The sequence below is a fragment of the Branchiostoma lanceolatum genome, chromosome 18 (assembly GCF_035083965.1).
Source record: "Branchiostoma lanceolatum isolate klBraLanc5 chromosome 18, klBraLanc5.hap2, whole genome shotgun sequence".
Lineage (NCBI taxonomy): Eukaryota > Metazoa > Chordata > Leptocardii > Amphioxiformes > Branchiostomatidae > Branchiostoma > Branchiostoma lanceolatum.
In genome coordinates this window covers 5,876,958-5,895,637 of record NC_089739.1, presented here as the reverse complement: position 1 = coordinate 5,895,637, position 18,680 = coordinate 5,876,958, and the positions used below count along the sequence as shown (strand labels likewise).

At 39.3% G+C, this 18,680-nt stretch overlaps 1 protein-coding gene across 1 annotated transcript in view; it reads left to right on the top strand.

Moving 5' to 3' along the window:
• Positions 1 to 304: 304 nt before the first annotated feature.
• LOC136424653 (protein mono-ADP-ribosyltransferase PARP4-like) overlaps positions 305 to 18,680 on the top strand; it is a 32,932-nt gene continuing 14,556 nt past the window's right edge. Inside the window, exons 1-26 of the mRNA XM_066413277.1 lie at positions 305 to 418; positions 1,418 to 1,549; positions 2,122 to 2,317; positions 3,203 to 3,263; positions 4,178 to 4,367; positions 4,732 to 4,857; positions 5,671 to 5,835; positions 6,414 to 6,551; positions 7,104 to 7,280; positions 7,694 to 7,857; positions 8,203 to 8,311; positions 8,731 to 8,759; positions 8,981 to 9,076; positions 10,321 to 10,504; positions 10,767 to 10,810; positions 11,365 to 11,477; positions 12,047 to 12,183; positions 12,717 to 12,935; positions 13,534 to 13,668; positions 14,137 to 14,286; positions 14,477 to 14,611; positions 15,119 to 15,305; positions 15,813 to 15,886; positions 17,012 to 17,199; positions 17,758 to 17,857; positions 18,392 to 18,562. Coding sequence (XP_066269374.1) covers positions 1,418 to 1,549; positions 2,122 to 2,317; positions 3,203 to 3,263; positions 4,178 to 4,367; positions 4,732 to 4,857; positions 5,671 to 5,835; positions 6,414 to 6,551; positions 7,104 to 7,280; positions 7,694 to 7,857; positions 8,203 to 8,311; positions 8,731 to 8,759; positions 8,981 to 9,076; positions 10,321 to 10,504; positions 10,767 to 10,810; positions 11,365 to 11,477; positions 12,047 to 12,183; positions 12,717 to 12,935; positions 13,534 to 13,668; positions 14,137 to 14,286; positions 14,477 to 14,611; positions 15,119 to 15,305; positions 15,813 to 15,886; positions 17,012 to 17,199; positions 17,758 to 17,857; positions 18,392 to 18,562 — 3,420 coding nt within the window. The 5' untranslated portion in view covers positions 305 to 418. The remainder of the gene's footprint in view (positions 419 to 1,417; positions 1,550 to 2,121; positions 2,318 to 3,202; positions 3,264 to 4,177; positions 4,368 to 4,731; positions 4,858 to 5,670; positions 5,836 to 6,413; positions 6,552 to 7,103; positions 7,281 to 7,693; positions 7,858 to 8,202; positions 8,312 to 8,730; positions 8,760 to 8,980; positions 9,077 to 10,320; positions 10,505 to 10,766; positions 10,811 to 11,364; positions 11,478 to 12,046; positions 12,184 to 12,716; positions 12,936 to 13,533; positions 13,669 to 14,136; positions 14,287 to 14,476; positions 14,612 to 15,118; positions 15,306 to 15,812; positions 15,887 to 17,011; positions 17,200 to 17,757; positions 17,858 to 18,391; positions 18,563 to 18,680) is intronic.

Here is an 18,680-nt window from a genome sequence, read left to right as displayed (position 1 = left end):
GATAGGTACTAGGTACTATATTATTAGATAGATAGATAGAAAGATAGATGGATAGATAAATAGATGAAAAAGAAACCCAGATTCAATTTGTTTTCTCGAAAGAAAGGCCAATAACTTAATTTCAAGTTTTCAGCAGCATCATTTGATCCTGGGGATGCATGTAACGTTACATGTACTTACGAAGTGTCACTTCACAGACGGCGACTTTCATGTGCTATTTCTAAACATGTCGCTAGGTGTCGTCCTTACGCGGTGACCTGGTGTCGTCATGTGACGTGTTTGTTGACGATGAGGTCACAGCTGAAAGAGGAAGTTTGGAACAAGTGACGTTCTACATTCTTCTGGCTGCGTTGTCATCTTTATCTACGTGTGCGGACCTGCAGGCGTCCTTAAAGATATAAAGTGCACGGTCCCAAAGGTATGTAGCATGTTTTTACCTGTAGGTTTTCATTTTGCAACCTCTTTGATTAATACCAGATGCATACTCAGATGTGTTTCTCAGACTACATATTTTATGTTTGAGAATTATGCAAAATTAAGAGTTGTTGGACTACACTTTACATGCTATGATACAGAGGAGGGGAGGGCTGAAGGCTGACCACATGTTACCTACAGGTAAGCCAGGATCATAGCGTTAAATGTTACAGAAGATCGTTCTTAAATTCCAAATTTTCACTTTACTTCCGGGTTGGGTGTTTACAACATTGTAACGTTATAACCTATACATGACCATGTATTTAGACAGGTCTAAGGGAAAATGATTCCGAGACTTGATTCATTTTCATGTTATTATAAGTCTTATAAACAATTCAAAGGTTTCTGTATTCTATTGAGGGTATTGCAGGCACTAACAATCTTTAATGTTTTATACACACATGTAGATAAAAAGGACAGTGACTGTATCCCTGTAACGTTAAACATAATGTGTGTCACTGTGTGTGTCGTCGAAATGCATTTTGGTACCTGCAATATCATAAAATTGTCCGAAATTCTAGCTAACTTTAGAAAAACTGCAAAAAAACAAGATGTTTGCTTTTACAACCTTAGCCAGTGTCAGTGATGAAGTTTCTATATGTATGTGCATATTGTCAGTCTAAGATTCTTAAAAACAACAAAGATAATATACAGACATTTACATATAATACAAACAATGCGTATCAAGTAGTGTGAAAACGACCGGGCGGAAGGACCAGTCGACAATAGTAAGGCCGAATGCTGGATCTGAAAAGAGACCTCGGAATGGCATAGGACACATGTAGCAGGTGAATTATGCTCTTTCCAGACACAAAGAGGCGGGTCACAAAGGAGTGTGCCAGCTTACGCCACCTGGCGTAGAAGGTATCAACCCGTCCTTTGCTGGGACATTAACATTACGAAAGCACTTGAATGAAGGTTGAATAGGCTGTCTTTTCCACAGATGGGCGTGTTTAGTGGTTGCCAGGTAACCCTGGAGCTGACAGGTGTGACACTTCCATATAAGGAGAAGAAGAGGCTGAGGGAACTCGTCACACAGAACGACGGCATCATCTCTTACATCATCAACAAAAAGGTCAGAGTTCAAATTTTTAACTGTTAGGCCATGTTGATTTGATAATATGGATGACAGCCGCGCCGACCGCGCGTGCATCAAGTTCTTTTGCCCATTTCCAAAAAAAAACTTTTTTGCCATACTGTAAATCATACAAAGCAGCTGCAAAATGCAAAAATATGTGCTGTAGATTCAAAAAAAAATTCGGATAACGGAATAACGGGATACTAATGTCGTAGAATGCCAAGGTCACCTCCAAAGTCAAAGAAGAAGAAGGAACAGGAAGTAGGGTTTGGAGGTTTAAGTATGTAATCAGTTGTTTATCAGATATGACAGACATTCCAGGTCATGGGGTCAATGGAAGAGGCTACTACTAGTACTTCTCGGGGAGGTATTGTTTTTGGTGTCTCTATGTTTCCGCAGTTATATATTTTCCCTACGCTTAAGTTTAGAATCTGTTCTTGTATTGTAATCCTCAAAGAAGTTGTGAGACAAAAAAAATATCTGTCTATTTTAGAAATAGATCATGCTGTCTTTTATATCTTAAGCTATCAAACAGTATAAAACTTACAAATTACTTTTCACATTTCCAGACTTCTTTTCTCGTCCTCGGGAGTAAAGAAAGGACGGACAGCTACAAATGCAGGACCGCGGTGAAACTCGGCCTGCCCGTGGTCCCGCTGGACTACATCGAAGCCTGCGTACAGGCGGAGGAGCTGCTCGACACAGACAACTTCCTATTGGTCGGGAAGAGTGTCGCTGCCGAGTTTTCTGCGGGCAAAATTGCTGGTACAGAATTTTTGTCTTCAAACTATGCCAAAACTCAATTTTCTATTAAAGGCACTACTAGTAAGTAGTAGGAGGTGGAAAGAATTTTTGACTTTTAAAGTCCTTATGACTCCAAGGAGGTTATATAGTTTTCTTTATAAAATATCCTTGATGACACCAAAATACATTTTCTTACTATGTACAATAATAATAGTATCATCCAATGAACAATTACTATAGATTTTGCAGTCCAAATATACACCCTTCTAATACACACGTATTATAAAACATCGAACCATACAAGTCATGCTTCCAGTTCAGAACCTGGTAATGTGACTCGCAAAAAACATTCCATTGAGAAGGAAACAGTGCATGATCATAGTAATTTACATTCAATTGCAAGATTCCATTTTCGTTTGCTTTTCTGCTTCTCAAAAGAACGTTTTTCGCGAGTGACACAGTAACAAGTTTCAAACCGACTGCTCATGTCCGGCAATTAACTTGATTGCACAGAAAAATTTGATGACTCAGAGGAGGATCTCAAACGGTAGAATCGACAATTGTACTGGGTGAGATCCTGATCAGGATCTCTATCAACAGTGAATCAAAGAGGCGAGTAGAACAGACTCCTGACCCCCGGGATCGGACCCGGGCCTGCCAGTCCACAGGCCGTACGCCTTAACCACTTGAGGCTAAAAGGTCTAGACCACGCAGTTAGACTCTGATTTTATTGGTCAGTTGGAGGCACTTGAACCCCACTGTTACAACAGAGATTGATGGCAATCTCTGTTGGCAGAGTCTGCAATTTTGCCAGATTGGAATCAACAACTCAACATATTTATTGGTTTATTGGTTTGTAAGTTTTAGATAACAGTTAATAAATAATTCATTAACATGTACTTCCAGCCCCAAGAAACTTGAAGCAGGAAGAAGTTAAGAAGGTGACAGTAGACATCAACAAGATCAAGTAAGGCTTCATATTCTGACCAATCAGGATCTTTTAACTGATGAATGTAATCAATGAAGCAGAAAACCTGAATAAAACTTTTAAAAAGCAGTGCCACAGATGCAAATTGGGATGTTTTGGCTAATTTCTGCTTTTGATTGAAAGAAAATGAGAAAATCTGACACAGAGCATAATTTTCAACTAATCAATCCAAGGCATAGAAAGTTTAGACAATTGTTTTTCGTAATTATACTATTCATTATACTTATGTATATACTATGATCTTCTTTTAGCCACATAAACTCTGAATGATAACTAGGCTTGCAATTAGTTTTCTTGTAAGAAATGCAAAATTTATAAACTTTGAAATTTATTATCTCCATGAAAAAAGGCTTTTTCATGGAGATACTGTTTTGCGTGCGTTTGGTGTTTGTGTGTATGTTTGTGTCACCGGATGCTTAAAGTCAGCATAACTGTAGAACATGTACATGGATTGTAATGATATTTGGTATGTGGGTAGGTGTCGGGAGGAGAAAGATCGAGGTGGATTTTGGGCCCCCTGGTATGTGTCACTGGAACTGCAATGTCGTATTTGTAAAAATCTTCTAAGGAGAATAACTGAAGAAAGGAGTGACAGATTTTCATGTTATTTACTATGCAGGTAGCTTGGACAGAGATGTATACAATGAATTGCAAATTATGCAAATTGGACTTAATTTGCATAAAAAATGAGGAAAATCTATATTTGCAGTGTTGTCCTTTGCATTGCCATCTGTAACTTGTAGTAGCGAAAGTGGGTCACCCCCCCCCCCCAACAGGTGTGGGTCATACCAGTGAGCGATATAGAATGGGGGGAACTGGTTTAATGGAAAACAAAGTTTCATGGAGATTTTGGGTCCTAAGACTCTTGTTCATCATGTTTTACTTTTCTAAAGGGTGTGGAAAGAAGGAGAAAATGGTCCAGATGGAGCTTTTAAACATGTTAACTCCGGAGATCATCTGCTTGTAGACGGAAGATTTGAAGTGGCCAAGTATGTCTTCTTACAGGTGAGTCAAGACTTTAAATATAAGTTCCAGGTAAGGTTATACTTTCTTACTTTCTTAAGAAATGCTGAGTCTTTGACTGTTTAAAACCTTTACAGAAGAAATTATCTGAAATGTTTAGCCTTATGTTTCTAAAGTCTTGTTTCACATACTGTAAATTCTTTTAATTTTGCGATGTTTTCATTTCATGGTAGGAAAGAAAATGAGGTTTTAACAATTGTAGTGCAGTAGGAAGTAATACATTGAAATGTTCCTGGTGTTATGAATTTGCAGTGAAGAGGTGACCGTAAAAACTGCACACACAAAAAAATCGCAAAAGTTTAAACATTTACTGTATCGTTGTCAACTTTGTTTTAAAAAGTTTGTTACTTGAAATTAGTCTTCAGGCAAGGGTTTCAAAGGTTGCATTTTTAAACTAAAAAAAATCTCTGTTCTTCCCAAGCAGAAAGAAAACGCTAAGGTCTCTAAGAAGGGCCCAGCTGCACCTGTTCTGCAGGTGTTGGAGCTCCAGGTGGCCTCAGGTGAACCTGATAACTCAAAAGGGGAGTTTAAATACAGAGTCATGACACAGGTGAGACAACCATTATCAACAGTTTCCTTTTTTAACCTTCATGTATGGAGGTTTTGTTTTCGTTGTGTCTGGATGCTTGTGTGTTCTTATATCATAAGTTTATTGAATCGATCATTGAACTCTAGAAATACATGGCAGCGTCCTCAGCACAGCAGAAGATGCTGAATTGCGCACTTCAGGCATCTTGTTTGTTTCTAGTTATTTGAATACACTGTCAGTAGAGTGACAGAAAGTGAGTGAGTGGGAAGATGGTGTCACCGCAAAGGTCAGACTTGCGACAGTGACAGGATGTAGGGGTCAAAGTACAATCAAACAAGACATGAGAAACTCTATTTCACTGATCCGGAGGTGTGAAATCTTCAAACTCTTGTTGTACTTGGGAATTATGTTCAATTTGGCTTACTGTACATGTTCTCACACTGCACATTCTGTACAAATGTGGATTGCTGCCTGTTAAGAAATTCCTGTAATGCCCCTGATAGGTGACAGGTGGCACCAAAAAGTACACGAAGTAGAGTTCAGAGGTGGTATAGAACTAGTCGTTTATCAGACATGACAGACATTCCAGGTCCCTCTGTGAAAAAGAAACCGTCAGAAAATGTCGTTTAAGAGTGTCTAAGTGCATCGGAATCTGGCCATCTGTTTTGTCAGAAATGGCGGCGGACACGTCGCGTGCGTTCAGGCTATCCTGTCCGTTTGTTATTTGTCTTGGGGTCAATGGAGGTCAATGGAGGATGCTACTTACTTATCCTACAAAATAATGTGAATTGTTGCCTGTCTATAGGGCTAACTATCCTGTAATACCTCCAACAGCAGACAGGTGGCGCCAAAGAGTACAGGTACGTACAGACGGCAGGCGAGGCTGTACAGGTGTACGGCGTCCTGTACGACAGGTACACCAAACATCCGCACAACTACCGTCGGGCGGGGCCTGATGGGGACACACCCTGGACTGTGGGATCACCTCAGCTGCTGCAGGTCAGGAAATGACAACTCAGGATTGGTTAATCTAATTCACTGGCTGGCCAATGAGATTACAGTTTTTCTTGTTTGATATCAAATGAGGGCTCCTGATTGGTCAAAGTCATCTGGCTGTATGATAATGCACAAGTCATTATTATGTAGAAAGAAGGGATTGACCGATCAGGACCTTGCATTTGATATTCATCTAATTCATTGGCTGACCAATGAGATTACAATTTCTCTTGATTGGTATCAATTGATTGGTTGATTGATTGATATGATTGAACATTTACATGTAGCTAGAATGGATTGACCAATCAGAAGCTCACATTTGATTTTGATATTTAGGGCTGTAATGTCATTGGCCAGCCAAAATGTATGATTTATAGAAAGTTAAAGTCACTCTGGACTTTTAATTGTGTATTTCAAAATGTTGCTGAATATGTGAAGATCAAAAATGAAAGAAAAGAAAATATCACATAGATAAAGAGGTATCATTTTTTTCAAAATTAACTTTCAATTGCTAAAAATTGTTGAATATCTTACAAGCTGTAAGGAACATTGTTTAACTTTTTTTCTGTCTAACCCTGTAGATGTTGAGTGAGGTTGAAACCCACACAGCCAGTGTGTCTGCGGGTGTGCTGAGCCTGGTGGACTCACTATGGGAGGAGACACTCGGTAACCTGTCTCAGGTCATCAGTGGAGACGTCCTCAACTTCAAAGTGGACCAGGTGAGATGGGAATAGTACCTGAGAGTGTTTGGCCTAGAACCCAGAGGTCCTGGGTTTGAATCCACAGACATGCCACCGAGGTTGAGCCCGTGAGAAAGGCACTTTAAACGGCTTTCCTCACTCCACTTAGGTGTAAAAATGGGTACCTGACTTTGGTCGGGGAGGTAAAAGGTGGTGGAAGGAGAGGGTTGGGCACCTTCCAATATTGTGCCCTAGACACAATTGCCCTGAAACCAATTTGATGCCATGTATGGTGTAAGAGTATAGTTTTGATAGGTTATCTACATTTTGTATCTACAAACTAAGGCTCAATGAAGTTATTAAGCTATGAAAAGGTTATCAGGTAAATAAGACCAAGGAAAATAAAAGGAAACTAAAAATAAAATACTTTTGAGGCTGCAAACTTACATCATAAAATATCTCAGCCTTTTTATCTTTTAATAATCTGTGCAATTCTAATGAATCTTGTATATTGCTGTTCTCAAGTATTATAAAATCATATCTATTGTATTATATCATATAGTGATCATGAATGTTTTCAATCTCTTTTAGATTGAAAAAGCAGAAGCACTGCTACTTCAGCTGAAGCAGGCTGTTGAAAGGAAGGCACCAAATGATGAGCTACAGAGACTGTCCTCTGAGTTTTACAGTGCGATCCCTCACCAACCTGGCCACAAGGACGTCATCAAGAACAAGAGAGAAATAGCACGGAAACAGGACATGTGTCAGGTACAGGGTAGGGAGATGGCATGGAAACAGGACTGGTTAGGCTTCTGTGGAGCTATTAATAGCATATGAATAAAACATGTTATTCTTCACATGAGCAATAGTCTAGAAAGAAGACATGTTAGGCTTCAGTTGTGTAATAGCCTTGAGACCGGAAATTGTAGGCTTCAGTTGGTTGATAGGCTGAAGAGGACATGTCAGGCTTCAGATGTAGCTTTCAATGCATAGTACAAGCATGTAGAAAAATGTAATAGTTGTGTGTTCCATAAAAGTACCTTAAAAGTTTAAGTTGAACTATATTTAGCATAGTCTTTTACTTATGAATATTTTGGATCTTATACTGTCTGAAAGAGAGTACAACATTTTACCTAAAGTTTGTACTTTTATCGTAATTTTTTTGCTTGTTCCTTTCACAGCTGATCCGAGACATGGTGAGCGTGAGCGAGGCCACAAGCTGGACATCTCGTCCCAGTGCCGTTGCCAGGTACCACGCCCTCAGGTGTAACATCCAACCACTGGCCACGGACAGTGAAGACTATTGTACTCTTGAGTCCACGATTCACTCCAGCCAAGAGAATGGGTAAGCAGCCATAACCGTTTCCAGGGTTTTTCGAGAAAAACAAGAGGGAGCACACACAAGCGTGGGAGCGAATTCTATGTACCTATGGAAGAATCGATTGCTGAGGGAAGTCTGTATGCTGGGGATTAAGCTAAAATCTGAATTCGACAAGGGGGCGCTGGGCTGGAACAAGAGGGCGCAGCACCCCTCTTCTATATCTAGGCCACGTATAAAACTGGACTGAACCTGAACATGAGCTTAGGTACACAGCACTTTATGAGACAGTCAGGTACTATACAAAGAACAGCTTTTTTATGGATTATGAAATATTGATATTATGTTAAACTTTATTTCTTTTTATACTAGCGGGCCACCCATCAGAGTTGAGAACGTGTTTAGGGTGTGTCGCTCCGTGGAGGAATCTGGGTTCAACTCTGCCGTTGGTAATGTCCAAACCAAGTTCCATTCCTCACAGGTAAGCTAACAGTTTTCTTACTATGATTTTGTTACTTGCCACCCGTTTTTTCAAAGTCTAATATATATTATAAGAATTTTGATAACTGGATTATGATCCTTTTCGTCACCTTTTTTTCAACTTCTACAAAAGTCTGAGAATCAAGACATTGAATTGGTGTGGCCTAATTGAGCATCATAATTATAGTTTGTCAACTTACTACTTTGGACAAGAGGGTTGTATACCATTATACTTTTCCTTTGGTCAGGGTGGTCTAAATCTTTAAAAAAGGTATCATTATACGATCTATAATAGAATAAGCCTGTTCATAGTGTCAAGTGCACATGCATGTGCTGTGTGATGCATTGTGGTCTGGTGTCAAATTTTAATGCCCCTTTGATAGGTTTTTTTCACTAAACATTCTTTTGTGAATTTTACAGGCACAGAACTTTGTCGGCATTTTGTCCAGGTATGTAAGATTAAAACAAAGAATGAATGACCAAAAGGAATTTGAATATAACCCTATTCAATTTTCAAGGGCCGGATGCAATAGTTAGTGTGTATTTTATGCATGTCACATATTTTACACCTTTATCTATATATATACTGTAACAGTAAGACTATCATTCTTGTCTCTCACTGCTTTAATTTATATCTGATAAACATGACCTTGAAACCTTTGTTGTTTAGAGGGCTGCTGCTCCCCAAGGTCGTTGTTGATGACTATGGTGGAACCAGAACTGACGCAGGCATGCTGGGACACGGCATCTACTTCTCTGACGCCAGGTAAGTGTCATTCTTCTTAACCCCAACCTACTAATTTTCTTCTGTTTACTGTACAAATTTGCTGCAAGGACTTAAGGATTTAGAAACAAGAGTTCAAAGATCTCATACTTTGTAGTCAATTGATTATGCAAATAAGGTTTTGATTAACATTACGTGTGTCCGTTGATCACTTCCTGTCACTCTTTAGTGAACGTGACTAGCAGATGGAAAATATCTATCTACAGAAATACAGACAAACCAAAAACAATCCCTCCCAGCAAATAAGTAGCCTCTTCCATTGACCTCATGACCTGGAATGTCTGTAATTTACTTGTTTTTCCACTTCCTGACAGTCTGTGGGAAAAGCATTTTGACCTCCAAGTCAACCTTTACATCCTGCCAGTCTCCAGTTACACCATCTTCCCCTTCACATTCTCTGACTGTATTTAAATACCTATGGACACACAAGTACACAAACATCGAGACACAATAAGAACAAAACCTCTGTACATGGAGGCAACAAAATCCCCCTTGAATGTTTCCTGAAAGTTGTTCTATTCGTGATCCATGTGTTCTATAAGCCTGTAAGATGGTTGATACATGGTGCTGAAACGCATTCCATCAAAACTGAGATTTAGTTCCGGAAGAGCACACTGCCCCTTGCAGCTTTCTTTTATCCTACAAGATGAACATTTATATGCTGGCAAGGTGGTCTACTGGTTAAAGTTGTTGACTAAGAATCCAAAGGTTCTTGGTTCGAATCCCTAGCAGGCCCCAATGTTGTGCCCCTTGGGAAAAAAGAACTTTTACACCTATTTCCTCCCTTGACTCGGGTGAAAGTCGATACATATAGCTTCAGTCAGCAATGGGCATCCTCTCAGATTGGACATCAAGTGGAGGCCCCATTTTTTAGGAGATCCACACTTCGAATATGTTTAGGATCCTATGTGTCCTTCCTGGTGTGAGTAGGTCAAACCTTACAGACCAGCCTTACACATCTCGTGCTAACTGTACAAAACTGTTTTGTTACTCCTAAAGGTAGTTTACTGATTATGTAAAACAGACAAAATCCTACCACAAAATGAAAACTCAGGGTAAATCAAAACTGTGTTGCCTTTCACCCTCTCCCTGATGCCTAACTCTGTAAACAATAGGGAATTGGGTGCCAAACGGCTACTTCAGTGTGCTAAAGGTTCAAGTTTTCACAAGTTTGTCATCTCTAGAATTTTAACAATCAATCTTATGATTATTTTCCATTCCTACAGCACAAGTGTAAAATACTCCTCTGCTAACAAGACCAGGGGTACACGGTACATGGTTGTGAGCGAGGTAGCTTTGGGGACGTGCAAAGATGTGTACAAACAGGACAGCAGCCTAACACAACCACCACAGGGGTCCAACAGTGTACATGGAGTCAAGGGGACTGATGAAATGCCTTCTGAGTTTAAGGTAAGGAGATTCTTGCGTTTTCGTAAAAAAAACTTTTCAAACAGTCAGAAATTGTCAGTATAATGAAGAATCTGATTTAAGAATCAGTTTTATCTTATTATATGATACAGTTCTGATAATTTTTCTAAATTGTCATTTTAGTACATTTTATGACAAGTATTCTTGACAGTACTTTATTCAGTGGTTATAGGAATGACCAGGTCACACCGTATAGACCTCTGGGCGATCATTAACCCTATATTGAAATGATATTCTGTTGCAGGATGATGAATATGTCATCTACAATGTTCAGCAGCAGAAAATGAGGTAACTAGTATGATATTCTATTGAAAAATTCAATATTAATTTCATCTTTGAATTCAGGACAAGTGTGTAACTTAAAAGAATTCACACACTATCTTTATCTCCCATCAATTGATAAATGAAATTGTGATAAATGTTTGAAAATGTTTTAGTAACTTTGCGTCAAAGTGTGACTGTATTTTTCCAGATAAATTGAATTCTCCTTTCTTTTGTAGTATGGACATGTATCATTTTGAATTCCGTACTCCTTACTTTTGTTTTTGCACTAAATCTACTCAAAATACGTTGTTGTAACAAACAACAAGTTGCCCAAATCTTGATGACTAGCCCCCTGCTGTAGTGCTTCCACAAATGTGCGGACCAAGGGTTATAGAAACTGAGATTTTCACCATCCTATATATAGTCCAAAAAATATGGGAAAGAATTTAACCAATTCTCAACTTGATTACAAAATTCTCTGCAGGTACAAAATGACCATTTCAGATTTTCAGACACCATTTTTTTCCTTTTTTGATTTAGATGTTTCAGATGAATTTAGATGACTTTTGTTATTTCAGATATCTTGTGGAGTTCTCCTTACCAGGTGACCAGGTGACACCTGTGGATGAGACTCCATACCTGCACCTGCTTGCACCTGAAGCGGCGGAAGTGGAAGATCTTAACAAAATCTGTAAGTGCTATAAAACTATTGGTTACTTCAAATATAAAACTGTGCAATTTAGAAGAATGATTAATGTTTGCATTTGGGAGGTTGCAGGTTCGAATCCCGGCTAGACCATGCCAAAGACTTCATGATACCTTATCTATCTATTTAACAGACTGCTAAGTTCTCTGCTTAGTACTTACATGACATTGTGTACGTATGAGAAAAAGTATGGGAGCTGGACACACCACTACCAGTGGACTAGCCCCATCATACTGTATATAGTGGCCCCATCATACATGTAGATAATGGCCCTGTGGGGTCCAAGGGCTGTAGAGATGGGCACTGCCTCAATAACCAAATATTGTGGGAAGCACTTGGACTAACTTGTAACATACATAAATCGTTTATTGCCTTGAAAATACAGTGTGATTATTTGAATTTGAACTTGGATTTATCAGCTATATATTGGATTGATATATTAGGGATTGCAATATTTTTTTTCATTTCACTTATTAAAAATTGATAAGGAACTATTTCATATTGACTAGGCAATGGTTACTGAATGCCATAGTACAATTTTTCTTGTCATTTAGCCCTTGAAGATGTCCAGAACATTGCTGACCCACTGGACAAGGTCAAAGGTGGACTGATTTCGAAACAAGGGGAGGAGACCCCCATCCCACTCCAGTCTGTCCACATCAGAGCCAAGCTCTTGGACTTAGCTGCACAGGTAACCAAAATCAAAACTTTTCCTTTTTTTCTGCCTTCTGAAAATTATAATGCTAGAAGATGACTGTAGTTATCTTTTGTTCTATCACGACTAGATTGGTTTGTGTGTTTTGTCATGATTGAGACTCAGTATTTAAGTTTGTATAAATGACAAATAATTAAATATCAAAACATGATAACGCTACTGTCTAGTATATAGAATATATATTGTTGAAACATGTTTGATTTGAATATAATATACAAGTTACACTATACAATGTCGTCAGACTCATTCTAAGTCCGTCATGAAGGATATTGGTTGCAATCTAAAAGTTGGCAGTTGCTTTATTATATTCCCCTCCCCTCCACAGGAGGGAATATACTGTTTTTGCTTGCCTGTTCTTCTTCAGGAGGGGAATATCCTGCATTTTCTCGAAAATGTTGCCTTTCTATTTTTGCTTCTGATATGTATTACAAAACATTTTGAAGATTGTTTGTCTAAAAGGCTGAATGATATATTAAACTCTTATAATATGAACCCTTGCCCTTTTGTAGGTTGTCGTCCTGCAGTCCTATAAGAACGAAAGCAACGTCGCCATCGAGGCCAAGTACGTTTTCCCGTTGGACGACATGGCGGCGGTGGTCGGGTTTGAAGCGTTCATCAACGGGAAGCACGTGGTTGGGGAGGTAAAGGAAAAAGAGGAGGCGCATCGCGAATACCGACAGGCCATCAGCGAGGGACACGGAGCATACCTCATGGACGAAGAAACTCCCGTAAGTGTCTTAATTACTCACGGATGCAGTAATTGTTTGACAGGTGCATGCATGCAATTCCCCTGTGGGTAAAATAGACTGTTGCTTTGTATATTTGGGATGTCATGGGTTAAAACCCTGGCTATACACCACAGGGTGTCGTGATGACGCTTTATTATCATATAAGGGTACAACATAACAAAGAACTTATTAGACTGATTTATTGTTTTGATAGGGGGATACAGAAGGGCCAAGTAAACATCCTTGTGGTACCCCTTGCCTTTACCTTATGACAACCCAGTTTTAAGAAACTTTTATGTTGGTTTCTTCCTTGATTTATCTTTCTTTCTTTCATTTCAGAATGATTATAATCTTTAAACTGAAAAGATCTAGATCTTCAATCCAAATTTGTGCAAAATTCACTCTATTTCCTTTTACCTAGTAGACATGTAATATTAAGTAAGTAAATACTTATACCTATTCAGTTAAAGAATGTTTTGGTTATCTTCTTGTGAAGCCAACATATACTATCGAAACATTGTTTTTCTCTTCACTTGGTAGAGATGATAATAGCTTCTATTTACTAACAGTGACACTTGTTTTGTTGTTGTTTGTTTAGGATGTGTTCACAGTGAGTGTAGGTAACCTGCCTCCCCGAGCCAGTGTACTGATCAAGATCACATATGTCGCCGAACTCGCAGTGGAGGGAGAAAACATCTGCTTCAGACTACTCGGCAGTGTCGCTCCCTGGCAGGTGTGACTATTTAGAATCTTGTTTCCATGACAACGATTGTGTGGTGTCGTGTAGGTGTGATGGTTAGGATGTTTGGCCCATAACTCATAGGTCCTGAGTTCAAATCCCTTGACGTGCCACCAATCTTGTGTCATTGGGCAATACATGATATTGTATACTTAACATGACTTTCCTCACTGACCACCCAGATGTAAAAATGGTTACCTGACTTTGGTTGAGGAGGTAAAAGGCGGTGAAAGGAGAGGGATGGGCTCCACCTTCCAATACCGTACCCTAGACAAAATGGATAACAACCCACTGTCCCTACGGCCTCAAAAAGGCTATGGGACTACCTGTAACCTACCTATCATGACAACAATACTATTAGTTATTGCTGTTCAGATAATCCATATAAATGATTGTTAATGGTCTTAACCGTTTTTTCCTAGATTTATAATGATCTTTGATTTTCAATTTTTGCACAAACAGAAAGATTCACTCTCTGAGAAGATTCAGGAAGACTTGGAGACAGTCAAGGTGGAAGAGGATGCTGGGAAGGAATTCTCCCTACAGGTTGCCATGGAGATGCCCTTTGACATCAGGGACATCCAATCACCATCTCATAAAATCAGAGTAAAGGTAAGAGTCCAGTGAAGGTCATTTAATTCAGTGAAGGTCATTATGTTCCTGTTTTTCATTAACCAATTTTTTTTCTATTGTTCCTTTGAAAATGCTGATCCTAACTTTGAACATTAGATTTTTATAGTCAGAGAACTATACTCAGTAAAATGAATGTGCTTACAAGTTTCTCTTTATCTCCACCAATCAGAGGACAGCAAGCAAGGCTGTTGTTGAGTTGGAGAAGAACTGCATGCTGGGAGATGGTTTCCTGCTGCAGGTGGGGCTGGCGGAGATCCACGTACCCAGGATGTGGGCGGAACGGCACCCGGACAAGGACAGCCAGGTGTGTGTTTGTGTGTGTGTGTGTGTGTGTTTGTGTGTGTGTGTGTGTGTGTGTGTGTGAGGGAGAAAGAGTGAGTAAGTGAGTGTGTGTTTATGGGTGAGAGAGAGTGTGTGTGTGTGTGTGAGAGAGAGTGTGTGTGTATGTTTGAGTGTGTGTGCGTTTGTGTATGTGTCTGTGAAAGTTTTGTGTGTGTGTGTGTGTGTGTGTGTGTGTGTGTGTGCGAGTGAATGTGTGTGTGTGTATCGTGTGTGTGACTGTGTGTATGTATGGCTGTGTGTGAGTGTTTGAGAGAGTGTGCATGTAAAAAGATTAACAAAGAGATGAATAAACAATGAGTCACCCTCTCCCCCTTAATATTAATATTGATTATCAATATCAGAACAAATAAGGAGTTGATGATCATCTGATTGTTTACTCTTTTTATCTGAGGGACTGGAGAGGTCAGAAAGTCGTATATACGTAAGGGGTGAAGTCTGCCATCTCTGATTGTTTTGTTTAAACACTCAGGCCTGTATGCTGACCTTCTACCCAGAATTCCAAGCAGAGTTTGTGAAAGGTCATGAGGTCATCCTCCTCCTGGATGGGTCCAACTCCATGCGGGGGTCGCCCCTCGAGGCGGCCAAGAAAGTTGCACTCCTCTGTCTCAACCATCTACCAAAGGAATGTAGCTTCAACGTGGTCGCCTTCGGCACAGGTTAGTTTCAACATAATTGTCATTTTTAAAAACATACATACTCATAACCTCATGCAAAAGAAATCAGCAAACTGAATTCTCTTAAGTTGCCTGATTTAATTTTGTATTGCATAATGTTCTACCTGGATATCTAACCTTTATTGAGATACTCATGTACTATTTTTGGTTGTGTGCTAGCTTCTTGCCCTATTGAGATGGCATTAATTAAGCCTTCAATCCTGTGTATGAGGGGCCCACTGCATGTTAAAGAACCCAGCACACTTATCGATAATTAGGAGTCAGCTTGGCTGAAAATACCAAGCATTGCCATGTGCTATATTCCAATACAACTGTATAAAAAAGCATAACCTCAATAGAGGATGGCTGTTTTCACTTTCAAATATATCTTTTTACCTAAGAATTGCTATGGACAAATACATCTAAATTTTGCTTAAAATGCTTGTAATTTTTAGGTCAAATAGGATAAACTCTATTAAGCAGTTTTTGAAACTTCATATATTTATGTAGGATATGAGGAACTATTTGCTGTGAGCCAGCCTAGAATCAAGTCCAATGTTTCCAAGGCTGAGACATTCATCCAGGTTGGTCATTTCCTTTTTCTTGAGAATACAATTATGTTTGCTTATGATTGATTTGGAAAGAAAACAGTCTTGTTTAATTTTTGTTTCCTATTCAGTTGAAATTTGCTGTTCTGTTTCATCCTGTCCTTGGCACTGATTGGCTGTCCCTAAAGCAGTCTCATTCTATTGAACTTATCCTACCTTGCTTCTGATTGGCTGTGACATAAAGCAGTCTGTTTTGAGCGATTATGTTTGATCACAATTGGTGCTGATTGGCTATGATATGAGGCAGTGCAATTTCAGGTGATTCTATCATATCTGTCCTTGGTGCTGATTGGCTACCACATTAGACAGTATCATTTCAAGTGATTCTATTTCATCTTACCTTGGTGCTCATTGGCCATCACATGAGACAGTATCATTTCAAGTGGTTCTATCTCATCTTTCCTTGGTGCTGATTGGCTATCACATGAGACAGTATCATATCAAGTGGTTCTATCTCATCTTTCCTTGGTGCTGATTGGCTATCACATGAGACAGTATCATTTCAAGTGGTTCTATCTCATCTTTCCTTGGTGCTGATTGGCTATCACATGAGACAGTATCATTTCAAGTGATTCTGTTTCATCCTCCTTGGTGCTGATTGGCCATCACATGAGATAGTATTATTTCCTGTGATTCTATTTCATCTTTCCTTGGTGCTGATTGGCTATCACATGAGACAGCATAATTTCAGGTGATTCTATTTCATCTTTCCTTGGTGCTGATTGGCTATCACATGAGACATGACTGTTTCAATTGATTCTATCTCATCTTTCCTTGGTGCTGATTGGCTATCACATGAGACATGACCATTTCAAGTGATTCTATTTCATCTCTTATTGGTCCTGATTGGCTGGATCATAAAGACGTCTTTTTTCCAGTGATTCATTTTGTCCTCCCTTGGTGCTGATTGGCTGTCACGTGGAGCAGCGTGATTTCATTATATCTTTATTAAAGCTTAGCTTATCTGAGATTTCTCATTTCTTAATGAACCACAGCAAACCTACAATTAATTACTGCTGTTTTGAGACAAAATTCTTAATTCATAATAAACAAAATAAGAAAGTCATACGATAAAGTACAATTTCGCAATTTTTCTATCAGAATCTCAAAGCATCGAAGGGAAACACGGATGCGTGGAGGCCTCTTCACGGTTTCTTCCTACTTCCCCCGTCGGGAAAAACACGTAATGTCTTCCTCATCTCTGACGGACATGTGAACAACGCAGAACAGACTCTGAGTGACACCCATGCACACTACCAGGAAACAAGGGTGTTCAGCTGTGGAGTGGGGTAAGAATGCATCTCACAAGATTCCATGTACTGAATGTCATTCTAGTTTTGCAGAAGATTTGAATTCGAGGGTGACTTTGAAAGTTTTACAAACACCATTATATGATGACCAAACTTTGAGGTTGATTCTTAAATGGATTCATAAAGAGAGTCCAATTTAATCCGAATTGTAGAGCAAGAAACGTAATCAAAGAAAAAAATGTGGAACTGTATAAAAAATTAAAATCGATATAAATGGATATATTGTTGATCTTCCAACATACATGTAACAACCTTCCATGTTTTTTCCATATCAAATATAGTAACAACAACTGATAATTATCTTTGCCGAGTACTAGTACTCGGAGAAGATTACTAGTATGTTTTTGGTTGAGCCAGCTGTTGGGTGGGTCTCTATGTATGTCAGGAGCATAACTCAAGAAAGCTTCGATGATAGTTCATGCCACAGGAAGTAAGTTGTGTAAGTTTGGGCCCCCTAGCGGCTTGTTTGGAACTGCAGTGGGCATTTTTGTTTTGACCTTCGGACATGAATAACTTATTCTTGCTGCTTTCTTTCAGGTCGATTTCCAACAAACATCTGCTGCGATCCTTAGCCAGGGTGGGAGGGGGAGCGTTTGAGTATTTTGATGACAAAACCAAATCTAAGTGGGAAAAGAAGGTAAAGTTTGTCCTTTTTGTATGAAAACGCTTGTTATCTACATGTATCTGCATCTATATATCATATCCCTTTTGTATACATCACTTTATATCCATCCTTCCATATCTGCTTTTGATACTCATCTTCATATATTGCATTTCATATACAATTTTTCAATGTATGCATGCATATGGAAATGCACAGACAGGCATACTCACATATGTGCACACACACACACACACACACACACACACACACACGCACACACAAACACATATGCACAGAATCACATGCACACACACACACGCACAGAATCACTTGCACACTCACACACACACACACACATAGAGAGTGAGAGACATGAATATATATTGTATATGTACTGAGCTGATATTAAGACTGCAAGATTTGATTTGATTTAGTCGGCTATTTATGAAACATACAACTAGGGCTACCCAACTAGTCAAAACTGTAGGTCAAAGCTCAAGTACTAGTTCTGTATGTTTAGCATACTAACCTTATAGACATATATCTAAAACTCTGCTAAAACCACAGGTGAAAGCTCAGCTGTGGAAAGCTGCCCAGCCGGGCCTGACGTCCGTGTCAGTTGATTGGCAGCAGTGGGACGATGATGCTCCACCTCCTGTCCAGGCACCCAATCAGATCGTCTCTCTCTTCAACGGCTCTCGTCAAGTCGTGTATGGCTACGTCCCACACTGCACTCAGGTAAAAACTTTGGAACTCTTTTGCTTGTAAAATGCTAGCTGTAAATATCTTCTTCTTTTTTTGTGGGGAGTTAATTTTGTGATAGAAGGGGAATGGAGTTTTTTTCTGTGTTTTAAGT